This window comes from Carassius gibelio, chromosome B8 (genome assembly GCF_023724105.1).
Source record: "Carassius gibelio isolate Cgi1373 ecotype wild population from Czech Republic chromosome B8, carGib1.2-hapl.c, whole genome shotgun sequence".
Taxonomy (NCBI): Eukaryota; Metazoa; Chordata; class Actinopteri; order Cypriniformes; family Cyprinidae; genus Carassius; species Carassius gibelio.
This window is the reverse complement of record NC_068403.1, coordinates 12,065,669-12,088,659: the sequence shown is the minus strand read 5'-3', so window position 1 is coordinate 12,088,659 and position 22,991 is coordinate 12,065,669. Positions and strand designations below refer to the sequence as shown.

General features: G+C 35.5%; 2 protein-coding genes across 4 annotated transcripts in view; one reads left to right on the top strand and one right to left on the bottom strand.

Annotated features, from left to right (window-relative positions):
- Nucleotides 1–34: 34 nt before the first annotated feature.
- On the bottom strand, nt 35–2,533 carry dffb (DNA fragmentation factor, beta polypeptide (caspase-activated DNase)). The gene is made up of 7 exons (XM_052563309.1): nt 2,327–2,533; nt 2,097–2,223; nt 1,772–1,957; nt 1,245–1,324; nt 935–1,108; nt 702–802; nt 35–519 (listed from the first exon to the last, which is right to left on the bottom strand). Exons 1-7 carry the CDS (start codon nt 2,444–2,446, stop codon nt 309–311), a joined length of 999 nt encoding a protein of 332 aa, XP_052419269.1. The 5' UTR covers nt 2,447–2,533; the 3' UTR covers nt 35–308.
- A 417-nt stretch (nt 2,534–2,950) lies between these two features.
- Nucleotides 2,951–22,991, top strand: part of nphp4 (nephronophthisis 4) — a 150,488-nt gene continuing 130,447 nt past the window's right edge. The window contains exons 1-2 of one of the 3 annotated variants that reach the window (XM_052563306.1): nt 2,951–3,554; nt 4,354–4,500. In XM_052563306.1, coding sequence (XP_052419266.1) covers nt 3,420–3,554; nt 4,354–4,500 — 282 coding nt within the window. In that variant the 5' untranslated portion in view covers nt 2,951–3,419. Of the gene's footprint in view, nt 3,555–4,353; nt 4,501–11,158; nt 11,501–22,991 lie in introns of those variants that run through there. The other 2 variants (XM_052563307.1, XM_052563308.1) reach the window with 2 other exon arrangements.

Sequence of the window (22,991 nt, the reverse complement as noted above, 5' to 3'; positions counted from 1 at the left end):
ACATGATAAACTGTTCCCACACGATTCAAATGGAGACTCTTTTCAAAGACATTTAGTTAAAATATAAAATCGGTCACAGTTATAAAACCCTGAAAAATGTTTTCATATAATTTAAACAGAAATGTTGCTTTGGTACAAAAATTGGTATATAACTGAAACTAAAAGTTACAATAAAAAAATGTTAACCTGAAGCACAATATAACTTCATAAGATAAAATGGCCCTGAGAACCTCAGTGCTTGTGATTTATCAAAAGCTGAAACTTTCACACTAAGCTGCATATTTCATAAGAGGATTATGGATGTGCTTTCATTTCACAGTCCTCCTGACCCGTTTGTAGATTTTTCGGGAGTCACAGCTGAGCTCATGGGCCCCTTTCTTGTGGCAGACGATATGAACAAGCTTGAGGTTTTCCCTTGTGAATAACAGTTTGTAGAAATAATCCACGTTTATATCGGCAATCTTACTGCCCTTCAGTGCCTCAGCGAGTGTGGGGATGACCGTCCTTTTCTTTTCTATCCTAAAAAAAAAAACACCAGCTTTTTGATTTCAGAATGTTATTTCTAGTCTCTAAAATGTATTTTAAAATGTTATCTTAATCAGAATAGCTAAATACTGATATTTTGATATTAAAATGTACATCAAAATCTAAGAGTACTTATGTTTTTATTTTAACATCTCCATTTGAGATGTAGTACTCACAGGTGGTCCAGATTCCAGGTGCTGAAGAGGATTCTGCTCTCGCGGCTCCCGTACGGGTTTATTGAGTGAAGAAATGCACAGTTGTTCTGATCAAAGGCACCCTGTTAGCACAAAAGTCTTTCAGAATCTTACAGGAAATACTGACAAAGCAGTGATTGAGAGATGTTTCATTACTCTCCTTCAAAGAAAAATGACACTAGACTGAACTAAATAAGACTCATTAGAAATGACACCTGGCAGGTGAACCAGCCCTCTTCAGTGCAGAGCCTGTTGATGTCCCTCTCCGATCGGTCAAAGTATGTGCCGTTATACCGTGCAGCCTTCAGCTTCTCTGCCAGGATCTCCACCATCTTTTTATATTCACTTTTTGCCTTGACATTTGGAATAGTCTTTGTATATCCATCAACCTGCAGACAGTGAACAATGCATCTCCTTCAGAATAACAGCAGGGCTCTTTTCCTGCATGAAATAACTGATAAACTCTACTAAATACAATAAATATCTTCAATACTTCAAAAACCAACTGAGCGCCGTTTGTCACACCTCTTTTAAATATCCTCGGATTCTGCTCTCACAGTTATACCTCATGTAAGCAGACTTGGTTTTAAACCGTCCATCAATACCTGTTATATACACATGAGAAAATGTAAAAAAAAAAAAACACAAATATGCAACACATTTTGTATATGAAACTTACTGTATACAGTCATTTTCATATTACATTTATATTCACATTTAAAAATATAAAGATATCATTAAATGTCTAATATATAAATGATAAACGTTAGATGTAATTACTATATATATATATATATATATATATATATATATATATATATATATATAAAAACCAATTATTATCATTATTTACTATTATTAAGTGTGATAACAAGGTAATAATTTGAAATAATTCAGGTTAGGTTTGTGTCAAATATACTCCAGAAAAACAAATAAGAATCACAGCAATTGAGTATGTATGAAAATGTGTAACTGTATTAAAGTTGCCTCAGTTAATCAGTTACAGGACCCATATGTTATAAATGCACATTATGTCATTTCCCCTCACTTACCTTCAAACCAGTCCTTGTCTTCTTCTCTGTTCTCCACCTCTGAGTTGTCCCTCAGGTTCCACAGAAGGTCTCCCAGTATTCTGCGCCTCTTGGGAGACTGTTCATCTGACAGAAGATCTTTTGCTGCACTGATCAGAAGGTCTGAGTCTCTGTCCAGACCCAGAACTTGATTTATTTCATGTACAACTGTAAAGAATGAAAAAGCCAAAGCAATCTGATTGGTTACATTTTTATAATTGATCACAACATCATAGTTATTATATTCAGGCAGCATCAGTTTCCAGTTTCAGGCCAAGTGTCAGTCAAGTCAACGAAACTCCCTCACGTCCATTCCAGCTCTGTCCCTCGGGCAGGAGAACAAGTTCTGTGTTATCGGGAACATTTTGGAAATACTCTTCAGTAAGCACTGTCCCATCATCGTATAAGCAGACATGCACTTTGGAGCTAGATACCTGTGGATAAAATATGAATTATGAATGTCTGACAGCAGCGGCATCCGAACGCTTTGTACAGTTAACGTTATATATCAGACAGTAATAACCAAATTTTTTATACCTTTAGTAAATTACATCCTTTTTTAATCAGCTCCTTCAGGTTAGCAGCTGCAATTCCGTATTTTTTGGCTTCATTGGCACTTCTAATCTTAACCAGTTTGGGTTTTGTTAATTTGTGCATGTTTTCTTTTCCGCAAATACGAAGTTTCTCTTTCGCTGTTTGTCTGCAGAGAGATGGAAACAACCACAAGACGCGCGTTGCCACCTCGTGGATGAAAATGAAAACAACACTGAAAGTTTGTTTAATTTCACTTATGAATAATAAGATTCATAATTAAATGACTGAGGTCTGAAGATGTCCTAAAATGTACACCGTATATGTGTTTAACATTACTTCGACAGACTTTCACATTTATCCACCACATAAAAGTGAATGCTGAAGCTTCAAGGACTACGACTACGGGAGAATCGGTCAACCATTGTAGTTTTAATAAACTTTTAATAACAATAAACTTCATTAATATTAGTATTACTATTTTAATGACTACGGCTTCAAAATTGTCCGTGGTAAAATTGAACTAGCAGTGCGAAACCGCAAACAGCGCTTGGATCAAAGCACCACCGAGCCACACGGGGGCAGTGTATGGCAGACCCGCACTTCTCTCCTGCAGGAAAGCGCCAAAACACTCTTTATTTCACCCTGGCAACGGCTGACAGACGCTATGGCAACCGCTACAGAGAAAATATCTTCCTGGCGACCAGCTGAGCCCGCATTTTCATTATATGTGTTATGATTATGAACATAACAGTGAAATGGAGGAAGTTGTTATTGTGTAAAGTTAGCCTGGTTACATTCGAAATGCGTTAGCAGGAGAAAAAAAGAGTTGTGTACTGCAGAGAGAGAGACAGAAATGAATGAGCAGCCTAAACAAAGTCTCTGCGTGATTTAGCGTCGCATTCTGTCAATATCCCGGATCTGATTTTAATTAAGTAACAAGCGCTTCACTTCGCCTGCGGGGATGATTTAACAGTCTGTGAAGCTTTTAGGCGTGTTCAGGGATGTTTGCCAGGGGACATTAACGCTTCACTGACCGACTTCTTTTAACAATCGTTCCCCGCTCGATTTATACTGTAGTTGTGAAGAAACTCCGCTCATGTCTGACTGGAACACCGCTTTCCTGAGCAGCCGCGTGATCCCGCCTCACAGTCAGACAGCCAGACAAGCTCCAGGAGCTTCTCGAGGTCTACAGCTGCTCTTCAGACACATCGATGGACTTCACCTAAAACAGGTGCATGTTATACATGACATTGACAAGTAAAGATGTATTGTTAAATTGTGTCATAATTTCTCATATTTAAAATTTTAACCATCAAGTGTACCCATGAGCAGTTTCAGAATTTTTTCCACCCATATTTCTTATTTTTAAGTTAAAAATAAGATATATATATATATATATATATATATATATATATATATAAACATAAAAACATTATTTTTATGTTTTTATATATATATATATATATATATATATATATATATATATATATATATATATATATATATATATATATATATATATATATATTAGTAAATATTAATTGATTTGTTTTTCCATTATCTAACTATCTATTGAAAACAATTTATAATAGTATACAATCAGTATGTATAATGAAATTGTAGAATATAAAATACATATTTATTAGTAATAAATAAACACACCTATTAATATTAATTATCAGAAAAAGTTATATTGTATTACATAATGTTTTATATATTTTGTAGGCTAGGTATAATGAATTTCTAACCTATAAAATATTTATTAGTAATAATATATTAGACACACACAATTATATCACTTATCAATAATATTTATTTATTATTTATATTGCCTAAAAACTGGAAGTTACATACACACACACTTTGTGTCACACTGCGGTACACAGTCACTGCTTGAAATCTTATGTCGGCTACCGAATTTTTATTTTTATTTGATGAATTATTGTAAAAAAAATGTACATGCCCTTGATTACAGCTATGTTTTTGTTTTCTTTTTTTCTCCTTTTCTTCCTGTGGTTGCATAACAACAGTCAGAGTCACCGGCATCGCTCCAGTATCAGCTGCGCGTGACCCTGTTTGACTCGGGTCACCAGCACTTCTTCGGGCGCACATGGAGGAGCGGCTCATACTCTGTCAGTGGCATGCAGGGTCAGAGCGGTCGAGTGCTCTTCAATGAGGTAGGGTGACTCATTTCTCTCTGACTGATGATATTTAGTGTTTTTTTTTTTTTATAATGCAACACTTTTCCTGCTTGACTAAGGGTGTTATCCATTCAGAAGTTGTCTTATCTTCATGCCCTGTTCCATGTACAGAGCTGACCTCTTTAGAGTGACAACTCAAAATGGATCACAGAATTACAGTAGCTTGAACTGAGCATCTGTACAATAAAGCTGTACAACACATGACTCTCAGTATGCTTGAGGAGAAGGAATCTGCTCTTAGGCCCTGTCCAGCTTTTGTCCTGTGTTGGTTCTGTTGTCTCACTCTGTAGAGGGAGTATTTACAGAAACAGTGGTCAGTAAGTCTAACATCCAAGGCTTGACAAAAGTTTTTTTTTTTTTTTTGCTGGACCAGTTCAGTTTACCTTGCCTGCCGTTTTTCACAGCAAATGTGATAAAATTGTGATTAAAAACAAAAATAGATATTAGAAAAATATTTAAAGCATAGAAAATATACATAAGTCATTCTCGCAAATTTCAGAAAATCCTTATATGTGACCCTGGACCAAAAATCAGTCTCAAGTCATAGGGGTGTGTGTATATATATATATATATTAGTAACAATAGCCAAAAAAACATTGTATGGGTCAAAATTATTGATTTTTCATTTATGCCAAAAATCATGAGGATTTTAAGTAAAGATCATGTTCCATGAAGATATTTATTACATTTTTGATTAGTAATGTGCATTGCTAAGAACTCGTTTGGAAAACTTTTAAGGCGATTTTCTCAGTACCGGTATTTAGATTTTTTCTTTGCACCCTCAGATTCCAGATTTTCAAATAGTTGTATCTCAGTCAAATATTTTCAGATCCTAATAAACCATATATCAATAGAAAGCTTTTTTTTTGTTTTAATAAAAATTGGCACTTAAAGTTTTGTGGTACAGGGTCACATACTGTATATTACCGGTAATTGCTTTACATCCATAACACATTTAATCACAATTCTCAACCAAAAATGAAGCATTAATCATTCCTTTTCACAATTGTTTAGTCAAAATTTCTTTTACTGTTTTGACCCCACCAATGAAATCAAATTGGTCGAGTAAATGCTTTAGTGACTCATGGAAACAGTCACTTGTAGCAATGCTATTTTAGCATTATTTTGAAGTAGATTTTATATTTATATTTTCTTTTCATTTTTAGTAATTTTGTTATGTTTTGTCAATATTTATTTAATATGTATGTTTTATTAACTTATTATTGCAGTACTTCACACAACTTTAACAAAAAATAATAAATTTTGCCTTTGCAAGTAGCTGAAAGTTTTCTTTATTTTATTTTATTTTACTTAACACTCATTTTATTTCAAGGAATGAAATTGTATTTTATGGTTTGTTAGTTTCTAAATAAATCAGTGATTTGGAAGGAAGAGTTTGAGGGAATGACTGTTGCCACCTACTGGTGTACCGATATAACTTGCAGAAAAAAAAAAACCTTCTTCAAAATCTTTTTAATTCAGCCTTATTTCATTGGGTATTTTTGAGTGTACTTACAAACAAACCCAGTTTTTTTCATTATGCCATTGAGGCTAATTATTATTATTATTTTTCAGTAATGGCATTCACCCTGACCCTGGGTGCAGACATTTTTAATATTTGTTACAGCTCAACCTGTATCAGTATCAGTGCTAGCAGCGCACAGCACAAACAAACCGAACCCAGCAGAGTTTATTGGAGATGATGGACGTGTTGTGGCCTCTCTCAGCAAGCACAATAAAGGCCCATCTGAGGCTGTGAATTTACTGTCTAGCTGTCCAGAAGACCGCACACTCTTCTGTCTGCATGCCTGGCACCACTATAATTCACTTAAATCTCCCATTAAGGGCTCTTAGATCCACCGAGTGGAAATAAAAGTTCTTGAAAATGTCCACTCTGAGTCACAGACCGTGGAGACCGCGGTTAATGTCTGCAGCACGCTCCATTTCCAGCTACTCGCTGTGCCTTTGTGTTTTATTACATGTTGCCATTTCTCTCCCAACAGCTGTGTGGCTCTGCTTATTTATTGAAAATTGTCTCCCTTTTGACTTCCTGTCCTGTTTTGTTTTGTTATCTAGTCGGCGGTTCACAGTTGCATTGCCCTGTTTTTGCCGCAGCTGCCCGTGCCAAGCAAATGGAGAGAATTTACACACCACAAAACTGTATTTTGCATTATTTTTATTAAAAAGGTTACAGTCAGGGCTCTCACAGATTTAATGCATTTTAATGACTTTTCCAGTCTTTTGTGATAACTGCATAAGATTTTAAAAAATGCAGACTTCAAATCTGAGAATTTGATAATATAACATTTCTGTTTTTTGAAAGAAAGATTTTCTTTACACAACAGATAAATTCAGAATATAAAACATTAAATGGAATATTTTAGGGCATAACTAACAAAAAAAAAAAAAAAGTTCCCTAGAAATGTATTCCCTAGAGATTAGTTTCCATGACTTTCACAGACCTTCTTTTGCCCTTCAAGAATGTGTGTTGGGTATGATTTTAATTCAGCAATAACGCATTAAATTGATCAAAAGTCAAGGCATCTTTATAGCGCTTTATACAATAGAGATTGGTTTCAAAGCAGCTTTACAATATTAAACAGGAGAGTAACAGAATCAGTGATGCAAACTTCAAATATGATACAAATTCAAACTTTTGCTATAAAACAACTCTCATTATTTATCTCCAGTCAGTTCAGTGATGCTTCAGTCCAGTTTAATAACTGTGTAAAGTTCATTTTTTTCTGTTCATCAAAGAATCCTGAAAGGATCCCACAAAAATATAAAGCAGCACAACTATTTTCAACATTGAAGATAATAAGAAATGTATTTTTGTGCACCAGCAAATTTAAATTATAATGTTTTAAATTGAGACTTGAGATTGGAGTAACGGCTTCTGAAAATTCAGCTTTGTCATCATGGGTTTAAATTAAACTGGAAATTGATTGTAATTATATATTACAGTATTATAGTTTTCAATGTATTTTTGATCAATTCAGTTTAGCCTTGGTGAGGGTAAAAAAATCTTACCAACCCCGGTCTTTTGAACAGTAGTTAATGTGTTGCCACACAGACCTAGATCAACTTCTAATTTGGCAGAAGTTATTATGAGATGCTAATTTCATGACCACTTTTTCTTTAGTAGACTATTTGTATATCTTTTGTTTTGGATCCCTTGCATCAGCAAGGGGCAGACTATCATTCTCATAATTATGCTTGCACCATTTATGATGTTGTAATCCTCATTAAGACACCTACCACTATCCAGAAACTTGATTATTTACTTCCCAAAGCCAAATGTTACTTGCATTCAGCGCTTGACGAGAGTTCATTTTTGATCTTGCGTGAACCCCAGTGGAATTCACTAATTAGCCTGGCTAATTCATTTTCTGCCGTCTAACACCGAGTGAGAGGTTCTTGTTTATGGAATTGTGATGTGCTAATTTCCATCGTTGTCGGTGCTGAAGCCGAATAAAACGTCTGCTCCTCTGTGAAACCCCCAGGAGCAGCAGCAGCACAGAAGAGGGAGCGTGAGATCACATAAGGTCTGTCAGACATGATGGATCTGTTTTAATATACGCCTCAGAGAGAGACTCCAAACAAGGGGAGTGATTACAGAGGAATGAAGATAGAATTAAAGCGGGACTCTCCCTCTGGCCCAACTCTAATGGAGGGGTGTTATGACAAAACTGATGTTTTGTGTGGAGATGTAGGAAATCGATAGATCTAATTTGATCTGCGACCTTTGGTTTGATAGACAAAGATTTGAAGCCTGCGTTGATTTAGGTGAAAAGGAAGCTGATTGTTGGATGAAGTCTAATTTGTTGTGAATCGCTATCAGGGTTATGGTATGAGATCATGCTTTCTTTCTTTCTTAAAGGACCCCTAAGTTCCATTTTGGTTTTAGACCTAATCAGATGTTTTCTGTTGCTAAGGATGTTGGAGCGTCACACCAGGCCTCTGTTTGTAAAGGTCCAGCCTCTTTTTAACCCCTATAAATCACAGGTTGTGTCTGGAGAACATGGGTTATTCATGATGGAAGCCATAAAGCTGTTCGGCCTGTAGAGGGCAGTGCTGTCACACCGTTGAGTGGAAGCGTTCAGAAGAGTCAGGCTACCCTTGTGTGATGTTAAACTGTCTCACTTCACTGGCTGTATGATGGGCAAAGTGCAAAACACCAGTGTCAGTGGGGAGCTGGGAAAACTAGAGAACCATAGATTTATGGGGAAATATGTTCAGGTTGTATTTCATCCCTAATTCTAAAGGGAAAGGAAAATATATATGTTTTGCATGAACAAAATTAAGCTTGTTTTTAGGACCATTAAGATTTTTTGCCTTGTGATATTATTTTCAGGACAATTAAACACATTTTTACCCCTAAATTCTTATTATTGAAATGCAGTAAATAAATAACTAAATGATTAAATAATGACATAATGTAATTCTCATTACTGGAATATCAATGCTCATGCCTATTGCTTTGTGGATACAGTTATTATTATATGTATTAATTTATTATTATTTGTATAAGTGTGTACAGCATAACATGCCCCCCCCCACCATAAATGAAAAGAAAAGAATAAGAAATAATATTTTGCATTTAAAAAAAATATGAAGCTTGTTTTTATGACCATTACGATTTTTAGCCTTGCAATGAATTTGTCAGGACAATTGAGCATAATTATTTACCCTTAAATTCTCTTTATGAAAATTGCAGTAGATAAATAGATGAATACATAATTAAATGCAGTTCTCATTACTATAATAGAGAAAAATCCTGTGCTAATTACTGTGTGGAGTAAATTCATGTTAAAAACATGCTGCATAAATAAATAATCTATTTTAAGTGTGCATTATTCTCAACTTTTTGTTAGCTTTGTGAGTAACTGTCGACAAGGTCAACAAAACCTCTGACCCTTAAACAACATTTAAACAAAGTTAAGGGCTAAATTTACAAAAGAAGCTGGTGACATATCTGTTCAACCAATTAACACAACATTTTATGACATGGGAAGGCACACTGTAGAGGACTTTTAGCTCTATTAGTGCTAGAACATTCTGGACTCTTAATTAGAAATCCTTAATGGATAGGCAGGAGTTCATTAAATTCTTAAATAATTAGTCGAGAAAGAAACATGATTTTAAATGCAGTGTGATGTAGGGTTGTGGGATGTCCATTCATTCCCCTGGGTCAGTCTGGTTTCCTCCACGAGAGTCTCTCAGCATGCATAGAGCCAGAGCCGTGTCAGGTGCTTCATCTCTTCAACTTTCACAGCGTTCAATAGGCTGGACCATAAGGTCCACGGATCTCCCTCTTTCGGCGTGATTCATGTTCTCAGGCTCTAAGAGCCTCGCGGATGTTTCAATACCCCTTTTAACTCTTCCACTCGTTCTGACACAAGCCTAGAGATTCATTTCAATTATATATGTGGCTCTCCAGCCGTCCAGGAAATGATCAATATTTCAGCTCATGGAGAAGCAAACATCCCTGAAAGCAGCCGGTCCTTAAAGACACTCGCCCCCTAAAGAAGAACAGGGCTGTTTTTTAAATTGCTGAATTTTGGCCAGTAATTACTCCAGTCTTCAGTCTAACATGAACCTTCAAAATGGATGTTAGTTTGGTGCCAAGAAATATTACATTGACTTCATTAATACTTTTATTCAGCAAAGAATCAAAATTAATCAAAATTGACAGTAAAGATAATGTTACAAATATAAAATGTCAAATAAAAACTGTCAAATAAAAATGTGTGTATGTATATGTGTATGTATATGTGTGTGTGTATTATATATATATATATATATATATATATATATATATATATATATATATATATATATATATATATATATATATTCTTATATTCTTATATGGAATTGTTTTGACATGGCGTTAAATCATAAATAAATAATTTCTTATATGTTGAGCTCTCTCGCTCTCTCTCTCTCTCTCTATATATATTAGTTTTAGCAATTGTACTCCTCAAGCTTAAACTATATTTTAAGTTATTTGCCAAATAATTATTTTCTTATTTATCAAACAAGTAATTTTATCTAATATTTATACTCTTAATTTGTTTTCAGCTTTTTTTTCTATTAGTGAAAGATTAAAAACAAAGCAAAATATACATTTCTATATATATTTTTTTGTGTGTTGTTTTTAATTGTTGTCTATGTAAATAAATACTCTAAATGTCTTTACCTGTTGCTTTTGTCTCCTTGTTTTAGCAGTGTTTTGTGCCATTGTAAAGATGGCATGCATTAGGCAAACACCTTTGACTGCTGTGATGCGTCTCGCTGTGTTTTTAGCTCCTCCTGCTGTGAGCGCTCTGTCTGTAAGACGCTGTGTAAAGGTCACAGAAAAGAAACTTTAAAAAGCTTCGTAAGATGCCTGCATTCTGTTCCATTCTTCATTTCTAGCTCTTACTGAGTGCAAAAACATCCATTTAGCCGTTTTTTAATGGACTGCATGCGCACATTTAAACATTAGGAACCAAACCCATGACCTTGGCGTTGTTCTCGCCATTCTCAAAACTTGTTGAAAAAGAACGAATTTGAGCTGACGCGGAGTGCAGGTACTCGTCAGATGAGAGGCGGCGAACAAAATGATGCCTTTGAAGACTATGAACATGATGAAGAGAGAGAACAGAGGGCGAGAAGAATGGTTTCGTCTCCTCAGTGTGTGGTGTGAAAATAATTCTGCAATCAGCACTCCCCATGGCTTCATCTGCTGCACTCGTTCTCATTCGAACATCTCCACTCCTCCTCTTTATTCTCTTCTTCTCTGTTTGCTCAAAGTCTTAAGAGCAGCTTGCGTCTTTGTTAGTGCGTTGTTCTCTCTTTTAAGTCCAAGAGCAGCTTTTGTGTAGTGTTTTTTTAGATGAGAGCACCATGCAGAGAAAGAGCCTTTAGAAGTGTGACGTTATGGATTTAACAGAACTGTATGACTGACTGCATGAGCTTGCAGCTCTACACAGTAATGACTCATTTTAGCAGCCGTACTTCACTTACATCTTGCGTTTGTTACAGTAGTTTCACAGGAACATAGAGAGCGCTGACGTATATGGGCTGAGGTGAATGAGTGCGTAGGCAGAGCAATTGTGTTTTACACTGAACTGTCATCAGGAGGATCGAGAGTTCTCGGTTTATCAGTCAGTCAAACTGTCACGCTTGTGTTCGAGCACATCTTTTTCTCATTATTTACTAACCATTTAGGACATTTAGATGGCATTTATGGTACTTGTATTACTGTCATAGCAATGCTGAATTTTCAGCATCCATTACTCCATTCTTTAGTGTCACATGATCCTTCAGAAATCATTCTAATATGAAACATTTATTATTATCATCAAAGTCGAAAACAGTTGTTCTGCTTAATATTTTTGTGGAAACTGCTCATTTTGTTTGAGCATTTTTGATAGATAAAAAAGTTCAAAATAATTCGAAACTGATGTCTTTTGTGACATTATAAATGTCTTTACTGTAGATGTTATTTTTGATCAATTTAATGAATCCATGATGAATAAAAGTATTAAAAAATTAAAAGTCCCAAACCTTTGAACACTAGTGCGTGCTAAGCTCTAAGTAAAGTAAAGATATTGGGTGTAGAAAATGCATTTTAAAAGCCTTTGTATCCAGCGAATCATGGAAAACTGAGACATTCATGGAGCCAAATACTATTGTAGACATTAGCAGGCCTTGGGGTCAGAAAGGACCACTAGCAGTTGAGGCACGTAATGCTTTACTCTTCTTCACAATGGCTGACTAAGAAGATGAAAACGATTTGTGTGCTTGTGTGCTTAAAGATGGCCTTACTTTAAAATCCTTCAATTTTTTTGAAATGCATGTAATTGATCTTATTGTGAAGTGCAAGCTCGCCTCCAAACAATCAACAACCATTGCATATAGAATTAAGTCCACATCCAATTTTTTTTTACATTTTTTTTTGATAATCCACAGAAGAAAATATCTGTTGCTACTTTTGTGTGCCATTTCATTATGACTTTAACTTGCATTATGATAAAAGAACTACCCGTACTATTAATTGTAAAATAAGTCTATTTTGCTAAATAGGAATAAAAAAATTATTTAAAAAAAACGTGCTCAGCAGTTCCTTTTTTAATGAGGATTATTGTAAATAAGTTATTGATATTTAGTGTTGGTATTGTATCATACACCATTAGAATAAGTATTGTACAGAATTTTCAAGAAATATATTATGTACTTGTCAGAAAGTGTGAAATGAAGTGCTAACTCTTGGAGAGAGAGTTTATGCCTACAACATTTTAAACACTTTTTAGAAGAATGTTCTGTGAGTGGCCATTTTTCTATATGCCAAAGCTATTATCTGTACATTTATGCCTTTTTTTTTCCTAGTTAGACTTTTGACATTGTTCAATCTTGTTCCATGCTTGCATCCTTGAGAGCAGCTCTGTAAAACCTCTTTTTTTTGTTAACTCTTCTGTGTATATAGTTTGTCTGAAGGTGAGGAAGGAGTCAAGCTCTTGAGCACAAATAAGGAACAGCTGAATTGTTAGCGGCCCCATTGTGATGCTTCCCTTTGAAATGCTACTAAGAAACAACTTTATCAGGTCTAATTGCTTCTCTGCTCAAGGAGATCTCTGAGCCGGAAGGTCTCGCGTCTGTGAGCGAGTGCAAACAGCAGATCTATCCACAGCACAACTGTGGACATTGCATCCCTGCCATTCACTCCCACTGGCTTTTAGAGAGACTCCTTTAATGTAGCCTGTGTCTTGCTAGAAATATGCAAATTGCTTCAACTCCAGCAGCACTTTTGCCAATATTTTGAGAGATTTGGTGTATTTAGCGAGCTGACAGAGATGTATGCCCTTCTCTTCACAGAGGAAGGAGCTGGTGTGCGGGTGCATACGAGCATGTTGCTGCAGCCCTCGCTTCAATCCTGTGGCGAGTGCAGGGTGTCAGCAAATTTTCCAAGTCATTAAAGTAGGGCTTCCTCATGATCTTTTGGTGGAAATGCAGACCGTGCCATTTTAAGATGTGCAACGGCCCACAGATTATTGTTTAGGAAATACAGGTTACCTGTTGCTGGAGGGACTTCTGCTGCAACTAATGATCATATCAGAAGAATGGAAAAATGGGTTTCTTTTAAAGAGAGGGTTAACCAGAGTTTGAAGTAATTTTCATTGCACAATTTTATCTCATTGCTTTCGTATGAGCTGATAACAAGAGGATAATGTTAAATAACAGCACAAAAAAAAAAAAAAAAAATGAAACAAACAAATAAATACATATAAGTTTTGGTTTAAGTTGGAATTATTTTCTATATACATCGTAAATGCAAAAACTCTCAGGACAATAAAAAAGGGGAAAAAAAGGTTTATTTACACTATTTCTGTTAATTATATATTTATTATGTTTTATTACAAAAACCCATTTTTTTTCTTTAGTTTTTTATTTATTTATTATCATATAACTTTAATGTAGCTGTGAATATTGGATTTTACTTTTAGAACAAATTATTGCTGATGTCAAAGTTATTTTAGCAATTTGGCCCTACATCAAGGGTATTCAATTTTGCAGGTTGTTTGCAACCTTCAAAGAAAATAACTCTGATGAAAAATGAAATGAAGTACATATTTTGAAGCATATTTGGAATCAATGGTATACATTTACCAGAGGTGTCCAAACTTTTTACTACATAAGGCCAAAAACCAGACTTGATTGATGGCTGTGGGCTGAAGGTAAATGATGCATTACCAAAACATATTCTATTAAAAATTACGTTTTTTTTTTCACATTTTCTTTTATTCCCAGGCATTTGAAAGCAAATATAAATGCATATATGCAAATATATGCATAGTGGGACAATTCAAAGGTCATTACAGGCCTCATTGTGGGTCCTGGTTTGGTTATCTCTACAATAATAACACATGCAAGTCTTCTTCTGTCTTATCTGACTGCTTCTGATTGGCTCACCCAAGAATTAATTCCAGGTGTAAACCAGGCCTAAGATTTAAAACTTCTCCTCAACGTCTCAAGGTTGTTGCTAAGTTTAGAATTTGCCTTTTTCTTATCGTGTCAGTGCTCATTAAAATACTCATCAAACGTTTTCTCTGTTTGGTATTGAATTTGCGTGACTTGTCTGTGTGTTCGACACGACAAGAAGAATCTGATCTTCGTCCTCCCCAGCACATCGGGCCCTTGGTTTTTAATTTGGCCGCTGTGAGCAGAGCTTCTCCAATTCCCACCAAAATAAACAAAGCGTGGCCTGGGCATCACGCCTGAGGCCAGAGCCGCAGACACAACACAGCCAAAGTAAATAGAGTCCTGCAGCAGTCAAACAAAGCAGCTCACAGACCTAACACACTCGGCTCCATCAAATCACTCTGCATGCTCACACGCACCTCCATACTAAAAAAACATTCAAAACTCACTTGCATATGTATTCAGCATATCGTATTTTCAATATGGAGTCGAATTTTAGACAATAATGAGAGACTAGGGTGGGTGGCGATGAATTGGATTCATTTTATTGATTTGGTTTGTTCGGATGGTTTGTTTCATTTATCCATTTTAAAAAGGAGTTCATAAAATGTACAGATTCTTTATCCGTGTTCTATTCTATTCTCAGCTTCTCTTTACATCTCAGAGGCCTCTATGCATCATCCTAATAAGCCCCGATTTCTTTTTAATGCTTCAAAAGGAACCGTTCTCCACTCATTATGCCCGACTCGTCTCAGAGCTAAAATAATTTTAATAAATCAGTTCTGTAACGCATGGATCATATTAATCCACTGTAAAATGATTAGGTCGACTCGTCTCCCTGCTGGCTCCATAGGCACCATTCTGTATGAATTCCCACACGGGTTAGCGAAAGAAGGCAGTGTTGGGTGATCAGAGAAGGTTAACCCAGGTTATCTCGTATTGATCTGCGAGGTCAGCGAAGTTTACCTGCAGGGTACGGATGTCCCTTAAACTAAATCATCTACTCCCTGTCCCTCAGACACCTTTTGTACATCCTGCTCAACTTAATTGAGTTGTTTGTATTGATTTGCTACACCTTTCTGTGTGTTTGGGTTACTCGTGGCCCATCGAGGCATGTATCGATGGCTGGCTTCATTCTTAGCGTAGATGTCCAACACCACAGAGAGCAAAGATGAAGCCTGATTTGTTGTAATGACTAAACATGGCCAAGTAAGGCACGGTGGTGCCACTTCGAAGGATGATTCACATTTTATTTTAAGAAATCCAGTCAACACATGAATTGTAGTGTTGGGAAGCTCCTTTGTAACTGTACCCTCACAAGCTACTTATAATTAACTGGATAAAGGTACTGCAGTCAAGCCAGGGATTTTTTGTTGTTGTTGTTGTTGTAATCTATTAAAAAGTACTAGTGGTCAACTGCAACTATACTTAAAGGTGTAGTTTCTTTTTTTCTGTCTTTTTTACAATTTACAATAATTGATTCAAACATTTTAATATGTTTTAAAATGTAATTTATTCTTGTTATAGCAAAGAAGAGTTTTTTTTTTTCAGTCCAGAGTCACATTGGTCCTTCAGAAATTATTCTAATATTCTGGCTTTTTTTAATTAATATAAATGTTGAAATCTGTTGTGCTGCTTAATATTTTACTAATTTTAACATTTTTAAAGGTTTTATGGATGAATAGAAAGTTAAAAAACCTATAGCTTTGGACACACCTTCTCTTTCAAAGAGTTTTCTTTATTTTCATGACTATGAAAATTGTAGATTCACACTGAAGGCATCAAAACTATGAATTAACACATGCGGAATTATATATGGAATTATATACATAACAAAAAGTGTGAAACAACTGAAAATATGTCATATTGTAGGTTCTTGAAAGGAGCCAGCTTTAGCTTTGATTACTGCTTTGCACACTCTTGGCATTCTCTTGATGAGCTTCAAGAGGTAGTCACCTGATATGGTCTTCCAACAGTCTTGAAGGAGTTCCCCGAGAGATGCTTAGTATAATTTATTATAACAGTAATAAATATATTTCCTTGTTTATTTATTTAATAAATATATACATTATAAATGGAAAAAATAATTGACCCCAAACTTCTGAATGGTAGTATATAAATATCACATGATGCAGTGTATAATTGTCTCTTTAGCTCAAAACATTGGAATGTTTTTGAATGAGCAATGTTAGTTGGCAATATTGAACTTGAAGAGATAATTTGATTCAGATTTAATTTTCAGTTTTAATTGAAAATCTATGAGTAAGAAGTGAAGTGCAGGGACTTGAGTCAGTGATTGTTTTTTGAATAGATTAATTTACATACCCCATCTGAACTGATTCACTACAGTTAATCTGAATCTCAGAGTCTTCTTTCAACCAGTACAATGAAATTATTTCTACTGCTTTCACTGTACCACATATGATTAGCAGGAAAATCCATTTGCTACAGTGAACCCATGCAGCAATATTCAACCTAAATCTCCAGCAAAAGAGAAACCTCTTTCTGGAACAACTTGCACAGGGGTTTTGTTAATTGTAGCACTGTGCACAAATTTTGTCAATACACAACTTCAGCCAGTATACAAGTGATTGTATCCTTAAACTTTGTTTTACCTGTCAAATGTCTGTAGTATCACTGCATGAGCTCTGATACATGGCACCAGCCAATTCATTGACCTGAACTGTTGTGTAATTTTTACAAGTCCGTGACTCTAACAGATATAGTTTTTCTTTCACAAGGCATTGAAGTACTGAATTTGCTTTCCTCTTCAGTGCTGTTTAGAATCTCATAGCTGTTTGGTTTCGACTCGCTAAAGCATTCAACCATTTGTAGCTCCCTATGGGTTTATAACACAGAATTTTTGTGTCTAATTTAAATGAGTCGCACGACTCATGCTGCGCTTCCTACTGGTTTGTGCAGCTTTGTACAAATTGGCCTGGTTTCTGTAGTTGAAACCGGTTTTGCATCGTGCTGTCCGTTGGGCCAGTAGATAATTGGTCTGCACTGTGCAGTTCATTTGGGAAGTGCTGTTTCATCCCGCTTTTTGTAGTTGACATAATTTAGTTATACAGCCAGGAAAGATTGTCAAAGGTTTCATATGAAAATATATACATTTGTAAATAAATGTTATACTGTATTTAAGATAATAATAATAGTTTATTATTATTATACCAGTCTTATTTAAAAGGGTAAAACAGAATAAAGCCATTTAGTAAAATGTGTTGGATCAAAGTGTCATGAAACCCTAAAACACGTTTATATGAACAGTTTGCACATCAGTGAAAACAACAATAGCGCTCATTATGTCTATTACTACGGTAAACATATTTTTTTGGAGTAGTTTCGTTGTTCTGGTTCAAAAAGCAAAGTTGATCCAACGCCACGAAATGCGACGAATATGTGTTAATTTAGAGTGGCGATTGGCTGCCATGACTGGAGAGTACGCGTCTTTTCTAAGTATTATTTATGAGAACAAACTCTTATGATCCAATTACTGTGCTGTATTATTACTGTCCCCATTCAGTTATTAACTCAACATTTTAACTGGACTGGTGGTGGTGCTTTGTTTGTCATTCAGTGTTTCTGTAAAAAAGAAAAGAAAAAAAAGGTATAACAATAATACTAATAGAATCATAAAAATAATACAAATTCTACTAATAAGCACATTATAAAATGCACTAAGGATTAGCGAGCTACTGGATTCATGAATATTAATCAGGTTGTCTGCGTCCGCTCGAACTGCTTTGCTGAAGTCAAAACAGGGACAATAATAGGTGAGCACCAGCCAATTAGATTGTTGTTTGCGCATCAGCTCCGCCCACTACCAGAATACCTGACAGTTCTTAAAAGCTGAAGAAAATCATAGGAACTATGACAGGAAAATACAACAAAGTATATTGTTTGCATGTAGCTTGTCAATTCTGCATGCATGTAATACTCTCTCACTCTCTTTGTTCTCACCAAAGCGACAGTGAGTGGTGCGCCTTTACTGTAGAGTTTACGGTACGTCAAACACAGGTACGCTGTGCATCCATTGAACTAAATATCACAGATCGCTTGGCGGAGAGATGAAACTCTGAAGCACTCAGTCAGATAGTGTTCGGTCAGAGAACATATATCTGAGCTAAACTTATACTTTGCCTCCAACTCACACAATGGCGACTAAAATCTGAGAATTTATTAGCCATTGGCTAATATTAGACCTCATTTAGTAGCCCAGAGTGAAGATTTAGTCGCATATGAGAGTGATTGGCTCGCAATGTAAAGGGTTGACTGATACAGTGGTACATCTGAGCATGAATGCCATGACACGATGGATTATTGTGATACACGGCAAACAATTATATAGACAGAAACTTCAAAGAGTAAACCAAGAGTGACTATGCCTTTATTCTTTCTATTTGAAATATATTTTAATTAGTGCTGTCAAATGATCAATCACATCCAAAATAAAAGTTTTTGTTTACGTAAAATATATGTGTATAAGGTGTATATTTATTATGTGTATATATATAAATACAAACATGTGCAAAAAATATCTTATGCTTATATATTAAATATTTAAATATAAAATATAAGAATATGTATAAACCTAAATATTTTCAAAATATATACTGTATGTGTGTGTGTGTGTGTATGTATATATATATATATATATATATATATATATATATATATATATATATATATATATATATATATATATATATATATATATATATATATATACACACACACACATAATAAATATACACAGTACACATACATGTACAATGTAAACAAAAACTTTTATTTTGGATGCGATTAATCATGATTAATCGTTTGGCAGCACAAATTTTAATATTCATTTGTCTGTATGATGAGTATGTCATAATAGGTCTGTGTTTTATTGGTTTTCTCTCCCCTTCCCACACTCTACACTCCCACTTTTCCACAGTTTTACAAGCCCATTTCTGGAGTATTTTTCAGATTTAAGGTGTGAAAGACCAGTGCTGAAACGGGGGTTTCATGACACTTTAAATCAGCCCTGTTAAGTTAACAATGTTAATTAAACTAAATGTAATTCATCTCAGGAGTTACCTTTGGCACCCCTAGTACCTGTTTTTTCACCCTGTCATTGAGCAGTGAGATGTCATGTACAGACATTAACAGGCTGGCCTTCTTGCTTCTCATCTGCTGGACTGCGGCAGTAGACAGCAGAGTCCCCTCGGCAAGAGCCCTGCGCTCTATGATTCACTCTCACAAGGTTAGTTAGAGTCCCTAGAGTCTGTGTTTGTTATCGGCTTTCTGCTGCTCATACATTTTAGATTCTTTCTCACACACACACAAATACACACTTTTATATGCTAGGCAAATTACACAGTTGTAATGCAACATTTTCACAGAGTCTTGAACTCAGTTCTTCAAAAGGTCCCGTTTTTTGTTAATGAGCCCATAACAACAGAACAGCCTTGAAGTAATCCCTCTCGCTAGGCATGACAAGCTCAAACCTGCTCCCCTGCTCGCCTGCACTGGATCACATTATAATGCTACTTTACTAGGACTTGGTGCCCTTGTGAATTTTACAGGGATGTGTCAAAACTCCTGACTAATGATTTGTTGACTGTTTTGGGGGGTGTCTGAACGAGTGCAGACTATTTTTGGCAGAGTGGATCAGAAGCCGTACGCTCTCTCTGCTGATTGGCCTGTGAAGAGCGGGAGAGGGTAGATCTGTGTAATGATAATCTCAGCATCTCCTCTGCTGAATTTCTGATGCCCATTTATTTTTATGAGGGTTTATGGGGTTGGCAGAGAATTAGGAGTGAGTGTTTGTGTATTGAAATGCCAGCCTTGCCAGTCTTTTAGCTACTGTTCTCACCTCACCCTCAGCTAGATTCACAGTTTCCAGATTATTAGCTGCTAATGAGAGTCAGAGGTTCAGAAAATTGGACGTGTTCAAAAATCCAGGTCTGTGACTCATTTTGGAGATGTGAGGGTTTGGAAACGCTAACCTTAAATTACACGTAAACAACGAGTATGCTGATATTATATCACAAAAGCTTCTTTTTTGTTATGTTTTTTAGATATTCTTTATTGTTTTTTCGATTACCTTTGCCTTCATCTAATGCTCGGTTACAGTTAATCTTTTAAAAACATGAATAATTTACTAACACTGTTGAATGTCTTCTGTAGCTCTCATATATCTGAATATTTTCTATATTGTACATTATAATGTTATGACTAAACTCAATTGCAGCATTTATTTATTGTACTTTTTAGAGCTTTGTTTTTGATTTATATAGGCAAAATTCTATAGAATCATATTATTGGCTGATTATCAATTCATCTAAATAATTATCTGTGAAATTATCAATATCATCCAGAATTTTAATATTAGTTATTTCTGGGATTTTGCTGTGATCCAGGCACCTGGTTCAGCTCTTTAAAATGATACAGTTGTGTTAAAATTGGAACCAAAGACAGAATTAATCATAACTTATAAAAAAAAAAAAAAAAAAAAAAAAATTCTTCAAAACTTCATCAACAGCCTGCTGTATGTTGAGAAAGATCTTATGCTGTTTGGTCTCTCATGATAATGTGTGTTTTAGAAAAAATGGACTTAAAAAAAAACATGTTGCATAATTAATCATTATCTATAGCACTGAGAGGAGGGGAAAGCAGTCAGAAATGGAGGAGTGAAAGAGACAAAACCGTGCCTTTTGAATTGAAAATGCATTTCCAGAGCTCTGATGAAACCATGTGAGCTGAGGGAATGCAATGCAAATCATTATTTCCAGTAGAGACCAAACACTCAGAGTACAGATTCATATAAGAATGTTTTTCACCTCACTGCGGTTCATTTGAAGTTCAGGGTAAGGACATAATAGGTTATGAGCAGGAGACAGGTAAGCAGTGAAAGGAGACCTTTTTGAAAAGTTTGCTTTTACATAACCCCTGTTTCATGCTTGAAAACACTCATGCAGAAGGGTTATGCGAGGCTGACCTTCAGAGTCCCGCTGTAGCAAATCTGGAAAAGTTGATTACATAATAACAATTTATTGCTAGGTGATAGCTATGAAATATAGCTACAAAATACTGTCTTATATCTTTAAGCATTTTGATGGAATTAAATATTAAAGGCATGATTCACTCTACACACAAGAATGTGGATAACCAGACAGTAGCTGGTCCCCATTGACTTCCATAGTATTTTTTTCCCCATACTATGTTAGTTAATGGGGACCAACAGCTGTTTGGTGAGTAATGCTTCTTTCTTTTCTTATTAATCTGATGGGCCATTTTCTTACTGGTTTTTGGATCTGAAGTTTTATACTAAACTTTATACTAAATTCCCAAAATATTGTGATTAGAATGTTTTCATAATCAATGGATTAATAAAAGCACTACGGATGATGAAAGAAGGATGAAATTATATAATTATCATCAGCGCATGGGTCCCGAATGCTTGAACATCTCAGATTCTGTTCAAGATCTGTGGTAACAAAAACTGAATCAGTGCACTCTGGAAGCACTTCTGTCATGGTTCTATTTCAGTGCTTTTGTTTGAATTCTGCTCTGTGTGAACCTGTACTTTATTCTATGCCTCTTTAGTGCCTGTAAGTAGTGTGAATTCAATCAATGGCACAACCTCTGCTCTGCATTAAACTAGCCTCAAGTTTCAAACCCTTTCAACCCACACAACCCAAACTTAGCTTGAGCTCTTGTGATCTGATTTTAAGATTCAAGCACCATCGACCCACATAGCCCAAAAAATCAGCCGGAGATCAAAATGCTGTTGAATCACTTGTAAACGGACACACATAAATCTTTGTAGGTCGATATTTTGGGAACATGAGTTTGCGACGCTTAAAATACTATATGCTTCATAAAAGATTCATGATCTAAAGACTCAAGAATAGAAATACAATGAGCGTTTATTCATTTCGTAAGCCTGTTATATCATAAACAGTAGCTTGTGCCACATAAATAGGGCAAATATATAATCAGGTTATGGAAATATAGCAGCTTGTCTTATAAGTGTGGTTACATGGACAAGGACAGGGTTGTCTTATTAGTTTTCAAATGTGGAATCTTGTTTGCATTATGCATACAAATGACCTAAGCAAATATGAGTTGCTGTGCTGCTTGTGCAGGGTGCTAGTACTGACTGTGCTCTGCACTTCAGCTGATTTAGCAGAACTCTTTGCTTTGATGTTTGTGTAGATTTGAATTTGATTTTTTTCCAAAAAGCCCCTTCTGCATAATCAGAGCTGCTGGTGCTATTGATCGGTGTGGTGTAAGTAAGTGTTTCTTGTAATTGTTAAACTGGCTCAGTGGTTGCTAGACATTAATGGGTGCCTCCATCACTCATTTGGCTTCAAAGCTTTAAGTGAGAACACATTGTTATTCTGGGAAATGAATATTTCCTTGGGCTACACATTCAGCTTGCAGTCTGTGAGAGAGACACATTTGTATTTTCTGTGAAAGTAGCATGAGGTGGCCTGCGCTTTCTTAGACAT

Bases quoted from the DNA above. Each gene is read 5' to 3' on its own strand.
- dffb (XM_052563309.1), bottom strand. From the start codon at position 2,446: ATGCACAAATTAACAAAACCCAAACTGGTTAAGATTAGAAGTGCCAAT. The intron at 1,958-2,096 runs GTGAGGGAGTTT...CATTCTTTACAG, and splicing joins GGGACAGAGCTGGAATGGAC to TTGTACATGAAATAAATCAA. The intron at 520-701 runs GTGAGTACTACA...TTTTTTTTTTAG, and splicing joins ACCTGGAATCTGGACCACCT to GATAGAAAAGAAAAGGACGG.